General features: G+C 47.5%; 1 protein-coding gene across 3 annotated transcripts in view; it reads right to left on the bottom strand.

The window, feature by feature from the left end:
* The window catches only part of USP46 (ubiquitin specific peptidase 46), a 59,401-nt gene extending 51,524 nt beyond the window's left edge, over window positions 1–7,877 (bottom strand). Inside the window, exon 1 of one of the 3 annotated variants that reach the window (XM_047856030.1) lies at window positions 7,616–7,877. In XM_047856030.1, the coding sequence (XP_047711986.1) occupies window positions 7,616–7,651 (36 nt within the window). In that variant the 5' untranslated portion in view covers window positions 7,652–7,877. Of the gene's footprint in view, window positions 1–5,082; window positions 5,190–7,615 lie in introns of those variants that run through there. The other 2 variants (XM_047856028.1, XM_047856029.1) reach the window with 2 other exon arrangements.
* Between the last annotated feature and the right edge of the window lie 10,556 nt (window positions 7,878–18,433).

Here is an 18,433-nt window from a genome sequence, read left to right as displayed (position 1 = left end):
CGCTAGAAATGCAAAATCTAGGCCCCACCAGAGGCCTCCTGAATCAGAATCTGCATTTTAACAAGCTCACCAGGGAATTCCGGTGGACGACAAGGAAATCCGAGGAGCACTACCTCCCTCCGAGGCAATTCTCCCATTCTCCCAGGCTCCAGCTCTTCATTCCATCAGCCAGGAATCATTGGTTGAGCCTCTGGCACGTATGTGCCAGGGACTGCGCCGAATGCCAGTGAAGAAGATAACCTTGAGGAGCCGCCAATGTAACACCCTGGTGTCTAAGCTTGGGATGTTCCTCAGAATCAGCTGTGGCACTTAAAAAACTCGCAGGTGATTAAAACCCACTGCAGACCTACCTACACCTCTGGACAGTCACAAACTCTGAGACTAGGGCCCCCGAAGCTACACATCCGAAAAGCTCCATTTCATGCAACCACCTTGGGGAGCAATCTGGCGACACCTAGTAAAGCCCCACATGGGCACACTCGGAGAGCAGCACTTTCCTTTCAAGGCCTACATCCTGGAGAAACGAAGGCACGTGTGCAAAGTAGACAGGCGTGAGCACGTTCACGGCAGCACTGTTTCCAGAGAAATACACCGCCTTTCTAAAAGAACTTCCGAAAGCAACTGGGTAAACAGGAAAACTCTGTAAGTCCAGCCTCACTGTTGTTCTCACCGGAAGAGGCCCCAGACGCCAAAGCCAATTTCAATGAAACGAAGCATGAACCACATAACTTGAACTGGAAGGCCTGGCCCGCCCGACGACGTATCACGAATTTACTCTCAACACTCAATGTATCTTCTCCCTTCTAGTCTGTAGTCTCGTCGCTGCAAGTCTTCAGCCCCTTTCTATCACTCCGTCAACCTGTATCTTCCATTCCACCCCTACCGTTCTCAACTTGTTCTCTGGTCTCCCCACTTTCCCCCTGCATCCTCCCTTTCCCTATTTTCAGATAAAACCAATGCAATCCTGACTTTCAAGCCCTGGAAAACTGCCCCGGAGTCGCTGGATGAAAAACAACCCAGCACAATAAACACACGAAAAGATGTCCAGCCTCATTAGTAAACAGGAAAGTGCACATTTTAAACCACAAAGATCCCACTTCAGACTGGCAAAACATCAAGTCTGACAATGTCGGGCGTCTGAAAGCACGTGCGGCCGCTGGCGCTCCCCAGCGCTGCTGGTTGGAATGCAAATCGGCACGACTGCTTTGGAGAGCAACCAGGCAATATATTAAGAGTTGAAGATGCCCATTTCCTTTGACCCAGCAATCTCTCTTCTACGTATATGCCACAGAGAAACTTCAAACATATGCACAGGGAGACAAGTTCAAAATGTCATGACAAACACAGAAAAGTGTAAAGCCAAGTGCTTATCAACAATAAAGTGAGTATATTGTAGCATACGCATGGAGAGCAGTTAATAACCTAGAATCACGTAGACTTTAATGGATGAATCTCGAAATCAGAGTTTATTTTTTTGTTTGTTTGTTTTTAATGTTTATTTATTTTTGAGAGAAAGAGCACGAGTTAGGGAAGGGCAGAGAGAGAGGGAGACACAGAATCTGAAGCAGGCTCCAGGCTCTGCTCTGTCAGCACGGAGCCCGACACGGGGCTTGAACTCACAAACCGCGAGATCACGACCTGAGCAGAACTCGGACGCTTAACTGACTGAGCCACCCAGGCGCCCCTCGAAATCAGAGTTTAAAACAAAAGCAATCTCACTATCAGGGAGCATGTTTAAAACATGAGGAAGTGACTCTACATGTGGTTGATGAACATACACGTATCTAGTAAAAGTATACAAACAGGGGATAAACACCAAATGCAGAATAGCGGTCACCATCTGGAGGAGGGGAGAGTGAAATGAGGAAGGGTTCGCCTGTATTTATATTTTATTTCTTCACTGGGTGGTGGATGGAAACACACGGGCATTCACTCTAGTATTCTCCGTATTTTTCTGTGTGCCTGAAATTTACCACCCAGGTAAGCACCCAGAAAAAGAGTCCCAAGTCTGAACAACTTTAAAGCGTTTTTAGGCTCTGCAAGTGGCATGAAAACTGGACGGGCGGGAGAAGAATGGACCGACAGGTGAAACGTGAAGCTTTGGGAACCAACAAGGTTTTCATCCACATGCTCTTAAAAATATCCAGCACAAATAACCATTCTTAAAACTGTAGTAACATCTCATGTAGAGGACTTATGGCATACCCAAAATTCTTGGCAACAATCTCCGAACACAAACATTCCAAAAGCCTTTAATGCCAGGTTTGATTGTTGATACAGAATTTATTTGTCTCAAAAAAGTATCTGCTTGTTCATGTTGGAGTGGCTTTTTCTCTTAAAAGATCAGCAAGGCCTTTCAAACCCTTAGATTACCATTGGTTTCACCACAATTGCAATTTAATCTGCATTAAAATATTTGGTCCAGAGCACTAACTAGACTAAAATACACCAAACTCTTCCAGTCTGTTTGCTTTGGGCTGGCTCCATGAGAAGGCTAGAGATAAAACCACCCAGAGACACCTTTTGATGATACCACAGAATTGAACACGATTATAAAGCCTGAAGTCATTCAAACAAACAAGCTGGGGAAAAAGGAAACATGTGACTATAGATTTCTCTTAATTGCTAAGAGAATCAAAATCGAAAAATACTTTCAATTACAACCCCAAATACCCAAATTCCACATTAGTTAAAAAATAAATAGGTTTGGAGGCGGCTGGGTGGCTTAGTCAGTTATGCGACCGACTCTTGATTTCGGCTCAGGTCATGATCTCGAGTTTGCGGGTTCAGGCCCCACATTGGGCTCTTTGCTGATAGCGCAGAGCCTGCTTGGGATTCTCTCTCTCTCTCCCCCTCTCCCTGCCCCTCTCCCACTCATGCTCTCTCTCTCAAAATAAACATTAAAAGAAAAAACAGGTTTTATTCTGTGGGTGAACTGGAACACAAAGTTGATATCTAGAAAATAATATTATAATCTATAACGCTAACTAAATATTGGCATTCAAGTTTGTTTTCATATAGGAATCCAAGAAAAAACAGAGAAAAATCTATAGGCCTAATTGTCAGGTCCTGATCCAACACAAACATCTACATACTAGACCAAGAGGCCAGAAGAGGAGAATTTTTTTTAAACCTCAGCCCACCCCACCCCACCCCAGGCTGCAATTTCTAAACTCTGACCACTATCGGAGTAGACCCTCACACATGACTTTAAAGACCCCTTGCTGATACATTAAACTGAGTCTCCAATTCTCTTTGGGAAGGGGAAACAACAGTAACAGGACTAGAGGAAGAGATAAGTTATGTCTTCTCCCATATTATAAGATGTACATACTTTTTGAATAGTTTAAAAAATTTTTTCCAACTAGTCTCAAAATACTGCCTCAGGCAACTGACTTAGCAAGATAAAATGATCTCTATAAAATTCTCTAGCTCTGTTCCAAATTGCTACTCAATTTACTTTCCCTTCATAACAAGGTGACTTCATTTATTTAAGACAATTCAAATACGGCACTCACTATGGTGTCCAATAACATCCTGGGACTGTTCAGTGAATAAAAAAATGCTAATATGTGGTAAATTCCACACAGTTTTAAATAAGCTGGTTCGGTCCTCAAATGGTTGCTAACCAATTAGGAGATGGAGATTTTTTATAAAGACTCTAAGAAATACCGTTCACTAAGAAGCTTTGGACAACCCCAAAAAGTGTATGAGTTTTACAAGGTGAGAAAGACTAAGGTCCCAAGAAATACGACAACTTGTCCAAAGCCACCCTTAGACTCATGCCTAAAAAAAGAGACAGCCATGGAACAGATGCCAGGTCTAAGCTACGCTACTATAAAATAAAAAATAACCCAACTTTGGTCAAATGCAAATTACGTTAAAGAAACATCCTGCTGTGTTCATCAGCCTTTTCTTTGTATTGCTTCTGAGATTCTGTTCAACGTTCATCTGTGCAGATACCACACCGTACGCAAATTGTTTCATCTTTACCAATGTTATGCCCACAAAATACGAAATTGCTGAGCTCTGTGGGGATAGGGACTCCCCTCATTCATGAAGCACCAACACATAGTTTATGCCAACCCAAACATAGCAGGTCCTCAACAAATGGCTGCTTATGCGAACGAAACTGTAGTCTATTTGACACACAGCATTTCCTCTATGGTACATCTTAGAGCGCTCCCAACAAATGAAGATTCAATGATTCAGACCAATTTGCATCGGTACAAGTCCCATTTCTAGAGGGCACATTTGGTTTCTCCTAACAAATGCTTCCTCTTTAGAAAATTTCTCAAGCTCTTCAAACTGAAAACAGGAAAAAAAAAAAAAAAAAAAAACCCACACCAAACCTTTTCATTTGTAGAGCCATAAAAATACACAGGAAGTTAAATCCATTGATCTGGATAAAAATCAGAGGATTATCAACGAGGGACATTTCCTCATGCTTGGCAGCAGCTAGTACATTTTAAAAATTACAACACACCAGCCAAACAAGCTTTACTCTCTCTGAACCAGATGCGCGGTGTGGCGAAGCTGACACAAGCAAGCTGATCAAGAATCACTACGGCAGGAGTTCACATGGAAGTAAAATGAAAACAAATAGGAACTCGCATGAAACTTCCAAGAGACAATAAAATTTCAGCGGGCAAGGACACAGGCAGAGGGGTGTGGATAGTCTCCAAAACGCCCGTATCTAAAACCGGCACGAGAAGTGCGGGGGCAAGAGAAGGTGATCATTTCTCAATCACATAAAGGATTTGCTCCAAGTTTAGTTTCTGCTCTGTTGGGTCCTTTCTTGTCTGGTAGAGGAAACAAATCTACTTTTCAGTGCTAGGTTTTGGTTTGTTCAAGTCTTACCTGGATGGATGGTATCTTTTAACACCCTTTCTAGACACATCAGCCTGTTTAAAATATGCCAAACGACCTGCTTATAAAAAAAAAAAAAAAAAATGAAGCTGCCACTTGCTCTTACTACAACTACTCAAACCAGCGAGGACCTACCCACGTTCGGAGTGGAAAAGACCAGTCAGAGCCCCAGAGAGAAGCTAAATAGTGAAGAGAGATTCAGACAACACCTACCTGGAAACAATTCATAATCGTGAAGAATTTAAAGGGGGATCCGGTGCAAAGGTACGTGCGGCCAGGTGAAAAGACAGCAGTCGCCTCATCAGCAAGCCTTTTCGCGTGGGAAGGAAGACTGGGAGGGACAGGGGTGATCTGAGCAGCCTTTTACAAGGGGCGGGGTAAAGGACTCCCATCCCAGCCTTCCCATAGTCTCTCGGCTTGGTTTGCATAAATGATCCTGGGGCTCGTTTACAGCAGTGGCTGCTTCCACCAGGTCCAAGAACGCATCATCTTCATTGGTCTTTTAAACCATTGGAAGGTGCCATAAGAGCGAAAAAGAGCTTAATAATAGCAGCTGCCCCTCACTGAGGACCTGCCAGGTACCAGGCCGTGTAGTGCAGGAGCTCATTTAATACAACGTCTGATGAGGTAGGAGCCACTGTCATCCCCTTTTGCTAGATAAGGAAGACAGCAACTCGTTCAAGGACAAAAAGCGGGCACATGTTAGAGCCAGGACTTGCACTCGCTCAAGACAGTGTCTAAACAGGAGCGGAAAAATCCTTTTTTTAGGAATTACCGGATCCTCACTTCACCCGGGTGATGATGCTAATAACCCTGATGCCTTTGCACTTACGGTGTCGACTCTCCAGACACAGTACTGGCCTGCACCTCTCAGGTCCTCCCTGCAGTCCGCCTCCCTGAGTTTTACTGGAAACTGGTTGTGACATTCCACCCAGGTGTGCCAAGAAGCCCCAGCAGCACGGAGGGGCGGGGGGAGGGAGGAAAGCTGGAGGCTGGCTTCCTCTTGGGACATGTAAGCTCTCAAGTTCCCAGCCTACTTCAATACAGAGAGGTGTCACCACATCCAAGCACGAGAGGAACGCCACCAAGGGCTGGGACCATGCCTCACTGCCCTGTAAGCCCGAGGCCACACAGCAAGCACGGGAGAGTATTAGAGCTGCTCTGGTTTCACAGTTCCCCTCAGGAGCTGGTCTTCGCAGAGAGAGAGAAACCGAGAAGAAAGGCATCACCTTTCCACTGCACCAAGCAACGTTAATGCCACTCGACAGGAAGGAGCAGGAGACCCATCTCTGCGTGGAGAAGGAAGGAAAAGGGAGGAAATGGAACGGCTCCAGGGGCCACCCACCACATCTAACTGGTCCTGCGCCAATACCTTTGCAGCTATCACTCTGGGAAGCCCCAGCCTTTGCTCTGCTGGCCAAGGCAGCAGCGAAGTCCAACGGTGCTGAAAACCAGGGCCAGTGGGTCCTGATTCCACCCCTGAGCTAACAACCCAGGGCTCCGTAATGCTCCTTGAACATGTGTTAATCTTGTAGGAGAATGTGGGACAGAAGATTTAAAAAGCTGTGTGACGGGGGCAGGGTAGCCAGATCACCTTACCCCAAGGCTTCTCAATCAAGCCTTCTCAGATTCCCTTTGGGGGCCTGTATTATTAGCTTCAAGGGAGGTTCTCCCCCAACTGGCATTAAAAGAACACATGTTCCAGCTTGGGGGGGGGGGGGGAGACGCTTTGATGGAAGGGAAGGGGACCCTGGAGAATGGAAGCAAAGCACAGTCTCTCACCCTGCACAGGAGGGCAATGCTTTATGCCAGGGGTCAAGCTGAGGCTTCGCAAAGCTCTGACAAGTGGGGGGTGCCAGCAGGACGCACCCTGGGCACCCAAAGGGCTGGAGGCTGTTCCCACAGAAACTGAAAAGGTAGGGAGAGCCAAGGGAGAAACCCAAATTAAAGTGAGCACTACATCATGGACCCAGCCCCACCAGAGCCCAATGGCGTCCCCTTGCTGCCCTGCGCCCCTGCTCACCAGCCTCTACTGGGTCTGGCAGTGCATCAGGCAGGATAACCCTGGAGACCTCCTCCAGGCCCAAAGACCGCCCCACCCTCTGGGCCTCCACGCGTTACCGCCAATAACCTTGACCCTCCTTCACAGGTGGGGAAATTGAGGCATCCACCACAAATTACCGTGCTTTCCCAACCAGGTAGAAGTTCACTTCTGCACCTACAATTCTGCACTTCTTTACAGCTTTATTGCATTTCAAATTTCTCCAGATACAACCGGCTGCCTTTGCAAAGTGAATTTTAAATACACTTGAAGGAGTGAACTCAAAATGAGATGAGGGCGGTCAGGGAGACCGGCAGGGCTTTATCTACCGCAAGGGCAGGATGGGTGCCTCCGATCCCCGGCATATCCCCCCAACCCCCAACCCCTCCTCCCCCGACGCCTCCACCGCAGCCCGAGGGCGGAGGCACGGCGGCGCGGCCAGGCACCCGCGGGCGAGCTCCCGGGTCCCCGGGCTGGGAGGGGGGCGGGGGATCGGGCCCCTCCCCCGCGGCCGCCCCGGGGGCTGCGGCCCGCCCGCCGAGAGCAGGGGCCGGGAACTTCTGGCCGCGCCGCACGGACCCCGGCGCGCCCCCCCCCGCCCCCGCCCCCACCCCGGCGCCCCGCGGGTGTGCGGCTCGGGCTTCCCTTTCTTCGCCTCGTCGCGCCTCGGGCGCGACCCCCGAGGCGGCGCTGGCCGCCACTCACCATATTACAGATGGAGGCGATGTTTCGGACAGTCATTAGTCTAAAGGTTGCAGCGATCCCGCACCGCCATCTTTATAAGGTGAAAACAGGACTGTCCATGGTGGAGCGCTCGCGGGGAGGCCGGGCGGCGGGGCGGCGGCGGCTGCGGGGAGGCGGCCTGGGGTCCGGCTAGCAGTTTGGCTGGGAGAGGGAGGCCGGGAGGGAGGAGGAGGAGGAGGAGGAGGGGGAGGAGGAGGAGGAGGCGGGGAGGGCGGGGAAGGCGGGGAGGCGGGAGGGAGAGCGGAGGGGCGGGGAGTGGCGGAGCGAGGGAGCCTGGGCCGCGGCCGGCGGCGCGGGGAGGAGGGGCGGCCCGAGCGCGCCGCGTGCAGCCCGCGCTCCGAGCGCTCCCGCCGCGCGCCCGGCCCCGGCCCCCGCCGCGCCCGCGCCGCTCCCCCGCCCGCCCGCGCCCCCGGCCACCCGGCCCGGCCTTTCTCGTGGCCTCTTTATTTCCTGCTTCCCCCTCTCTGGGCTGGAGCGCACGGCCAGGCCCTGGCTCGCGTGGCTGCAGCAACCACACCGCGCGGGTCCCCCGGGCTGACTCCGGCGCGGGGGCGGCCGTCCGGGGCCCGCGGGGAACCGGGGGCCGCCTTGGGCGCTGGGCGCCTGGAGGGGCCGCGCCTCCCGCGGTCCGAAGGCCGGGGAGGCGGGGGCTGCCTAGAGGGCCGGCGGGGACCCGGGGCCGTTTCCCGTCTTCGCTTTTTCCTTCCTGCCGCTCGCCCCCCCCCCCCCCAACAGCCCCGGGTTTTTCATTTGGGGCGAGTGGAGAAAGCCAGGGGCAGGGATGACCACGTCCAACTGTTGGTTTCTCCCCATGGTTCCAGCCAGATGGCACCGGCGGGGACCCAAGAAGTAAATGGGGTCAGGTCATGGGGTTGTTGGAAAGCCCTGGCCGGCAGCGGGCCGGCCGCCTGGTAAAAGGCGCCGGGAGGGGACAAGAATCTGGGGCTGGGCGGAGGCCAGCCACGGCGCGCTCAGGCAATTTGTGACATTAGCAGGTACAAAAGAGAAGTCTGGGTTCTGGCCGAGGACTAGAGACTGCCCAAGGAGCGATTTGAATACGGATAGAATGGGAACCAAACTTTTACGCATCTTCAGGAAACACAGACCCCTCGGGCACGCAGCCTCTTTAAGGCTTTGGTGAGGGTGCTGCCTCGTTTCCGGCATAAAAGGTCGTGGCTTGTGGCTCAAAATGCGGATCTACACCGCTTAGCCGATTTGTTCGCCTATAGTGGGGGAGCCGCTTTCCGAAGGAGTGAAACAATTCTACAAAGTTGCAGTTCAGTGCTTTCAACAGAGGAGTTACAGAGGTGGAACCCGTGATAATTCTGAAACCGATGTATTTAATGACAGATCGAATTAGAAACGAATACAATTGAAGGTAGCTTTTTACTAACCAAGGCTGACATACTGGCACAATATCATGCCTCCAAACCTCCATTATTTCCGTAGTGTTCCATTGCCAGGGATGAGAGCATTGAGGGCTGGGATCTCGAGGACCTGAGGTGGAAATAGAACACGGACAACTGCTGCCTGAAGTTCTGTGGGATCCTGTTGGCTCTGTTTAGTTCTTTTTTTTTTTTTCTTTTAAGTTAGTTAGTTTGTGTGTTTGTTTGTTTGTTTGTTTATTTATTTATTTATTTATTTATTTATTTATTTATTTATTTTGAGAGAAAAAGAGGGAGAGACAGAATCCCAAGCAGGTTCCAGGCTGTCAGGGCAGAGCCGGACATTGGGGTTGGACTCATGACCTGAGCTGAGATGAAGTCAGATGCTTAACCAGCTGAGCCACCCAGGCGCCCCCCCCCCCCCCGGCTCTGTATATTTCAATGGATTTAAGGAATAATATTCCTGCTTATGTTAAGTCATCCTGGCAGCATCTTGTTTCCAAACGGATCCTGATGATCGCAATAGCCGACTGTGACGTCGTACCATCGTCAGCCATGATCTTCTATGCAGTCATGGCCGTCAGTCACCACCATAGCTATCAGATGATGATTATTGCCTCTTGCAGGTGGGTAAAATAAAACTCAGAGGGTCCAGTATCCTACCGCCATGGTGTCACCCACGCATTACAAATGAAGCAGGTCTGAAAAGCTGGCAGAGCACCATGGGAGAGAAGAGGACCACAAGACACCCAATATGGCCAGTTGGGTAAAAGGCCTAAAGAGGTTTGAAGGCTTGGAGGAAGTCACAAAATATGTGCAAGAAGCACACTTGAGGCTAAAACTCAGGCCTCAGGACTCAATTTCACAGACATTCCATTCTAAAGGCATTAATCCAAAGCCTTAAATGATATGGAAATTTTATACCATACTAGAGGCATTATTTCTGCCAACATCGGCACAGTGGATTGCAAAGGCCAGAGGATTGAAAACACCAATGACATAATGAGAATTGAACATCATCCGGTGACTGAGTGCTATATCAGCAAGTTCCAAGGATCTTTTGCATGCCTTTTAACAGCCTATAGCCTAAAACTGAAGTGTTCGATACAGACAAACACCCAGATTGAAACTCAGGCAGTGAATTACATACACAACAGATCAATGAACACCGCAGATCTTGTCAGACTCATGAATAATTAAATGTATTTTTATACTGCCACAAGGTTAGTGTTCACAGGTCTAAATTGGAAAAGGCATCAGTTGAAGAAGAATCCTAACCTCAGCGTCACTCATCGAGGAGACATTTGGAGGTGATAGAGGTAAAGTCATAAAAATGTTGACAATGAGAGAAATTTGAGGAAAAGCATTTCACATATAGGCCAGCCAATATGAAGGTATGGAGTTAAAACAGGAGAGTGGGCAAATGGAAGGATGGGATACAGGCTAGTCCTAAACAGTCTAAGTAAATTTGAGGGAGGCAGTCACTCCAGATCGTATGGCCCTGCTCCACAAAATGTGGTCCATAAACCAATAACACTAGTCTCACCTGGGAGGCTGTTAGAAAGAAGCGTAGACTCTAGGTTCCCATCCCAGACCTACTAAATGAGACTCTTCATATAAAGTGCAAGGAGATGGGGCGCCTGGGTGACTCAGTCGGTTAAGTGTCCCAACTTCTGCTCCAGTCATGATTGGTGAGTTCGAGCCCCGCGACAGGCTCTGTGCTGACAGCTTGGAGCATGCCACCTGCTTCAGATTCTGTGTCTCCCTCTCTCTCAAAAATAAATAAACATTAAAAAAAATTTTTTTTTTAAATGAAGTGTGAGGAGCACTGCTCCAGCCAATCACTTGTGGTGCCATTCCCAGTGTTTACCTGTCCAGCTTCTAGAATCTACTTCAGGAAACTTTCTCATTTTCAGAACCTAAGGTTCAAGTGTGGCTGCCCCTGCCCCCTGGCTCCAGAGGAAAGCACATGATCCAGGGCTGGCCAATGAGAGCACCTCATGGCCCAACCACAGTGATTGGTTCAACAAGGAGAATGTAATATATGCGGAGCCAATGAGAGTCTACCCGGGCCTTTGGAAAAATAAGTACTCCCCTTCCTGAGTTTGCTGAACTGATAGGATAAAGTCTAGAGCTTCCATATTTCCATGCCTGAGACTGAAGCCAATGTAGAAAAATGGAACTGAGGAATGTAAGAGAGGTCCTAACAACATCTTTATCTACTTGCTGCTAGATCTATAATCTGGACTATTCAGGAACTTAGGCTAGTAAAGCCATTGCTTTCTTTGGCCAGTTTAAATTGAGTGTCTGCTATTCGCAACTGAAAGAATCCTAAAAACCAGTGTCTTCCTGTCCCCCAAATTAATTAGGTTCAATCTGAATTCATGTTTCCTTTTCTTCCCTGCCCTACAAACTAAACCAATATTTCAAGGTCTTCCTTCAGATCTGCCTCCTCCATGAGGCCTTCCCGATCCCTTCCTCCCACCCACTACCGCTACCAATGAACCACACTATATCCAGGTGGTTCCATAGTCTCCCCTCCGTTGTGACCAGTTTCATGTCTTTCCCTCTCCCACTTCCCCTTTTTGCTTGGTTAACACTACTGAGCCCTCAGGGGTGCCTGGGCCACTCACTCGGTTGAGCCTCCCACTCTTGATTTTGGCTCAGGTCATGATCCCAGAGCCATGGGATGGAGCCCCAAATGGGGCTCCGCCACTGAGCTTGGAGCCTGCTTGGAATTCTCTCTCCCTCTCCCCCTCTATCCCCTCTCGTGCTCTCTCACTCTCTTTATCTAAAAATAAAATTTAAAAATTTTAAAAAACCACCACTACTCAGCCTTCAGGTAAGCCAAGAAAAATTGAGATGCCCTGTTACATGTCCTTATAGCACCATCCATCTTCCCTTCATGGACCTCGTATTTGTAAATATGTCTTTGCTGTATAGCACACAGCATGGAGGCAGTAGAATGGGTGGCTAAAAAAATGACCCCTTGGGGCGCCTGGGTGGCTCAGTCGGCTAAGCGGCCGACTTCGGCTCAGGTCATGATCTCGCAGTCCGTGAGTTCGAGCCCCGTGTCGGGCTCTGTGCTGACAGCTCAGAGCCTGGAACCTGTTCCAGATTCTGTGTCTCCCTCTCTCTGCCCCTCCCCCGTTCATGCTTTGTCTCTCTCTGTCTCAAAAATAAATAAACGTTAAAAAAAAAATTTTTTTTTAAAAATGACCCCTGAATCCAGACTGCCTGGACATTGTATGGCATTGGCTGTATGACATTCGGTAAGTTTCTTCACCTCTCTTTGCTGCAATTTCTGTCTCTATAAAATGAAGGTGTTAAGAGTACCCCTCATAGACTGTGACCGCATTAATTTATGTAGACTACTAAAAATATGCCTGGCACATACTCACCACCGTATAGAATAGCTGCTATTATTGCACATGTGATTATTTGATTAATGTCCAATTCCCAGTCCTTATCAGACACAAAGAGACTGAGAGACAGACCTGTTTTTGTTCACCGTTTTACACCCAAAGAAAGACACAATGCCTTATCCATAGGGAGAGTCAAGAGAGTGAATATTAAATTTGGGGGCGATTGCCTCTCTCCAAGTGGTCTGGAAGCTCCTGGAGGGGAGGAGGCTCGTCTGCAAGTTTGTAAAAATCTCATCCGGCCTCAGGCACTGTGCCTGGTGCTTTCTTTCCTTTCTTGTTTTCCTCATTGCCAAATAGGTTATTGCAGCTCATTTGCTATGCAAATGCTAGTAAACATTTGGCTGTCCACGGGGAAAATATTTTGCTGCCTGTAGAATTTGCAACCAAAGTGGTTTCTGTGGATTATATTTCAGTTCTGTGAGGAACTTTATGGCAGCCTTTTTCCTTTTTCACCACGTATCAGACACCTGTTTACTAAACACATACCTTGTGCCAGAAGTTTTGTGAGCCACCGGTGATCCTAGGATAAAAGAAGCCAGTCACAGTGTTTGCACTGTTTCATTTCTAATGCAGTGTTCATTGGCACTGTTTATGGATGTCTTTGCTACTTTTTGCATGCAATTAGTATAACATAAGGACAAGCTAACTTTGGAGTGAAGATCAATTGAGAGGTCCTACAAGAGGGAAAGTGCATCGAAGATCATGAGTGTATCTATGGGTGGTTAAGATTCCCTAAGCCTTTGGAACAACTGGCTTATCTTGAAGTGCCAAATGAAAACTCCATGGATGGATTTTTAAACTAGGTTGGAACATGATTAGATTGCTATTCGCTTATACATTTTGATTGACTGAAAGAAAGCTGGCTACCATCTGGAGAAAGGGTCGAAGGAGAGCAAAAGCTCTCTTTGTGAGGCTATTTAGAAATTTGTGGCAAGGGGCACCTGGGTGGCTCAGTTGGTTAAGCATCTGACTCTTGATTTTGGCTCAGGTCATGATCTCAGGGTTCATGAGACCAAGCCCAGCATTGGGCTCTGTGCCGACAGCCCACAGCCTACTTGGGTCTCTCTCTTCCTCTCTCTCTTTGCCCCTCCCCTGCTCATGTGCACGCTCTCTCTCTTTCTCTCTCTCAAAATAAATAAACTTTGAAAGAAAGATAGAAAGAAAAGAAATCTGTGGCAAGAAAGTTGTTGGTAGCCTGAGTCCACATAAGTAGCAGCAGTGGAAAAACAGAAAAGTGGACAGATTGCAGATGCTTTTGGGAGGTAGTCGGCTGAATTTGGTGATGGACTGGGATGAGAGATGAGGATGAGTCAAAGATGGGTCCCAAGTTTCCGACCAGGATGAAAAAGAATGTCTTTTTTTTTTTTTTTTTTTTAACGGTAGGGAATGCTGATGGAGAAGGTTCAGAGGTAGATGGTTGGGAAGAAGTGACATTGGTTTCACAGGTGTTGAGTTTCAGATAACCATGAAAAACCTGAATAGTTATATCAAGTACAAATCCGGGGCTCAGAAGAAATGTCTGTACTGGAGGAGATCCATCTAAAAGTAGTTAATACATAGAAGATAATGCAGGACATGCATTTATGGGTGAAATTGTGTAGGGAGAGTGTCTAGAGTGAGAATAGACAAGGGGAAAGTCAAGAAGGGCTCCACCATGGAAGGACCAGGTGGAGGAAGAGGACCCAAAGAAAACTAACACAAACTAAACTAAACTAAAGCGGTAGAGGGAAAGCAAACAAATGTGCAACATTGCAAAAGCCAAAGAGTGTTTCAAGATGGAGGGAACAGTCAAATGCATCAGAGAGAGCTAAGGGATCAAGGAAGATAAAAATAGTAGCAATGGTCAATTCTTGAGCAAGGCTTTAAGATATATTTAATCCTTCCGACAACCCTTTGAGGAAGGCAATATTATAATCCCCATTTTAGAGCAAACTGAGGCTCAGAGAGTGTTAAGTAACGTGCCCGGATTCGTGTACGTATTCTCTCAGCAGGACCTATTACTCAGGAGTCCTTTGAATTGTCTCAAGGGCAGTTTGCAGGGAATGATTAGGAGAGAACACATACTGGAACCGGGTGGTGAGTGAAAGGGAAGTGAGTAGATAAAGACGTTTGGCTTTGAAGGGAAAGAGAGATGGGGGAGTAGAAGATTGAAGCGCTCAAAGGTACCTTTAATGAGTGGCTCTGCCTGGTTTGCAAGGACTTTCCTAATGTGGCTCCGCCCCACCTCTGCCAAATTTTTAAACCAAACTAGCACATCATTCCCATTTCCTGCTTCCAGGTCCTCAGGCTCATGGCTCCCCTCTACCCTCCCTCAGCCAATTATTCTTCTTTCGGTTTCAAGTCCACCCATTCCCAAAAACTCAGCTCGAACCTTACTTCCAGAGGAAGTCTTCTCAGCCACGTCTTCCTTGTAACTTTTCATCAAAGGTCGCTTTTTGTATGTCGCTAGAAACCTAACATTCCTGGCACAATGCCTGGCATACAACAGGAGGCTCCCAGATAATTAGCAGGTAATTATTTTACCTGAAACCCTTGGCTCACTTGGTCACAACTGTTTCCTCACCGTCCTGTGTTCCTGGTGGTTTTCTCTTTTCTCCAGGTTCTGATCTGCACTCTACAGAACCAACAGCCTTCATTGGGTGTGGGGAAGGCAGAGTTTGGAAGGTAAGTGGGCGGTAAAGAAGTTGAAGCAAATGAGCCTCCCTTAGAAATGAGATTTTCTAGAGAGATTTGGTGGTAAAATAAGGAGAGCTCTCAGCAGCTTAAGGGAGGCAAGAGAACAGTGGAAAGTTTCGATCATGTTATTTGTCCCTTTTTTCATGACTATTAGTCCGGGGAGACCCTGTGTATGTTTGTCATCAAAAAATGAGGAGCTAGTGAACCCAGCAGTGCAGCTTGATGAAGGTAGTTATTAGAAGGGTAGAGGGACAGATCAGAAGCCTTAGGGCTTTGGAAAATCCATCTATTAGGTTGCGGAAATTAACATGAAATAACCCCCATCTTCTTAGTAAAGTAAGGAGTAATATAAGCTCCATCACTTTTAAGAGGTTTTGACTGCTTTGTTCACTGCCATACCCCCCAGAACAGTAACGGACATAGTAGGTGATCAATAAAGTGTTGAATGGGGATAGGACTGAATGTGTTCGAAAGAAGACTGGAAGAAGTCCAAGTATGGACTCTTGAAGTCAGGTGATTTGTTCTATAGTCTGATCAGACTTAGAACAGGCTTTTGTTGGGGGCATTTACATCCCTTCCATTCATAAACACTATTTTCAATAAAGGGAGCATAGGTCTTTTTGCCAAATTATACCCTCCTGCCCTAGCAGCCCATATGCGATCACTTCCATAGCTTTAACAAACCCCACTGCCACCACCACCTGGTGGGAGGGCAGGGATTCACATGTGACACCCGAAATGAGTTTTCTTTCAAGGGGCAGTACCTATAATTCTCCTCTTTGGTCCTGTCCTTCCAGAGAGTTGGCAGCCACTGAAAACAAGACACGACCATCCTGAACTCGCTTACTGTACAGCTTGGTCCCCATTCAGGGACAAAGAGGCTCTACTCTTCCATTCCTTTTTAGAGAACAGAGTCAGGGGGCCAGATTCAGGGTGCCGCTGACAAAGCCACCTGAGCGGCATGGCAGTGGATGTGATGCTGTTACCTCGTAAAACACCGTCCACATCCTACCTATCACTTACCATCAGGTTGGCTAAAAGAGATAGGCCGTGAGCAACTGCTTGGCTTAGAATGCTGTATTCATCGGATAGACCTTTCAAAATCTGCATGAACCAAGCAAATGAATTCAAAACTTTCAAGAGTCCTACTTAAATAAAGATGCTGTATGCTGTTTTGTTACTATTCTGGTTCAGTTGCAGACAGAGCCAGAAGTAAAATTCTGGTCCGTACACCCTTAGCCTTTTATAGGATACCTAGAATTTTATTGAATGTACTTTCTGAAATCTAAACTTTCTCTTTGAACTAAATTTGATTTCCCCAACTTCAGATTTATTTCTTAGGTGCGGTAAGTTAACCATGAAAAGACCACCATAACTTGTTAAAGAACAGAATTCAGTGGAGTAAGTTGAAACATCTACGTGGCTTTATCTAAGATTCACATCCCATCTAATTAACAGAAGGGTATTCCAAGGACTTGCATAAAATGGAAGGCTTTGATAGGCAGAACCGGGGTTGGACAAGGAAGTTCCCACCAAAAGAAAAGGAAGGGTTGTTTCTGGCAAGGTCACCTTCCCTTAGGGGGAAGGGCAGGGGGATCTTAGGCGGATCACCTCCCCAGTGCTGATCAGGAAATTCCAGACCGAGTTTAAAACCAAGAGAGGCTGAAACGGCAGGTTAGACATGAAGTCTTGGTGCAGCTTAACACCAATGACTCCATTTGGGGCCCGTTGCTTCTTTTTAACCATTCCCCCCTTTTGATCAAACTCTCAGCCTCACTGAGAGAGGTGATCAAAATTTAAGGCATTAGCGCTTCTCTCAGTGGCCGCTCTAGTTCTCGAAGCGTTCATTCATCCTGGATTTTGCTGACTCTGTGGTACTCACAGGTCATGACTTCAGGCTCGCGATTTTTCAGTTGCTCATTTTCTTTGTTCCTTTTTTGTCATCCCAATCTTAGGGACATCGTTTCCTTGGTGGCTAGTGGCTGCAAACACACATGTAAGGCTTTCAGGAGGATGAAGCATACAGGGAGATCATTATAACTCTAAGCAAGATAAGTCCCAACATTCGGAGTGCACTTCAGAGCCATGGTCCCCAAGACCAAACCAATCAAAGAATGACCCCATTGAAGAAGTCCCCCTTTTAAGCCATGTGGCTTGCCCACTGATCTTACATAACAGAGTTGCAGCCTCCACAGGAGTGTTAATCCAGGTACAGCACGTTGTGTTGGCTACAGCACTGACACCTCCTTGCTCAGAAGAGCTTTGGCCAGAGAGTGTAAGGGTCTTTGCTGGGCAGCTAGCATCTTAGCAACAGAATCTACAGTGTGTCCAAGAGTTAAGGAGAGGGCTCAAACCATTTTCTTGTATTTACTCCTAAACTAGGGGTCAGTCAGGTTTTTAGCCTGTGTAGGAAGAGAATCTCCAACCCTGAAATAGTCATCCTAAGTGCCTTAGAAAGATGGGTGCTGCTGGTGAGATCTCTCGGTGACCGGGGGCAGATCTGGTCTAGATAATCATGGGAACATAGGGTCCAAATGTGCTAAGATTCACATAGGTAAACATGTCTAATTGGTACATACTTCTAAGTGGTGGTGGGGGGGGGGGTGGTTTCTCAGACATAGTTTGCATTGGCATTGGAAATTGAAGAGAAATTGGTCACAGGGAGGATCTCTTGCATCATGACAAATGTTGCAGTCTGAGAGTGTACCCCCCTTAGCAATGGCCTTGGGGGTACGAATAAGAGCATTGTCTCTCCATGCCAATGCCAGAGTAAAGAAAAGAAAAAGGAGAAAGGGTTTCATGTTTAAAGTATAAAATCTTGATCCAGCGTCTTGGGTGAAGTGAAGGCAGTCTACCTCCGTGTCAGCTACCTCTCTTCCTTGTCAATTCAGCTTGTAGGTGTGCATCATCTGCCCACATGTCAGGCAGAACCTTCTTTATCGGTGAGACATGTACCCAAGGCTCAGTGTGTTCTAGTTTTGCAGTAGTGTGTGATTGGGAGCACTTGCTAAGGTCCTTTCCAATGAGGAACAATGGGGTTGTCTTCCTCTGATGACATTTCCAGAATAATCAACAGGGTCTAGACTGTGAACTACAGGATCCCTTGAAATGGGATCTGGGAAAGCTTCTTTAATCTGTTGACCATATGCTTAAACATAAGACAAACCTAAGACTTACTGTGGCTGGTCATACTAGCCTGAAAGTTGTGTATCTTCAGCAGAAGGTTGTATACCAATAGACACTGGTCTGCCGATGACTATCTTGTGTAGATGGATTTTCCTGAAGGGAGTGCT

This window comes from Prionailurus viverrinus, chromosome B1, assembly GCF_022837055.1.
Source record: "Prionailurus viverrinus isolate Anna chromosome B1, UM_Priviv_1.0, whole genome shotgun sequence".
In the NCBI taxonomy this organism is placed as follows: Eukaryota; Metazoa; Chordata; class Mammalia; order Carnivora; family Felidae; genus Prionailurus; species Prionailurus viverrinus.
Note: the sequence above shows the minus strand (reverse complement) of the source record. Positions and strands in the feature narration are given on the sequence as shown.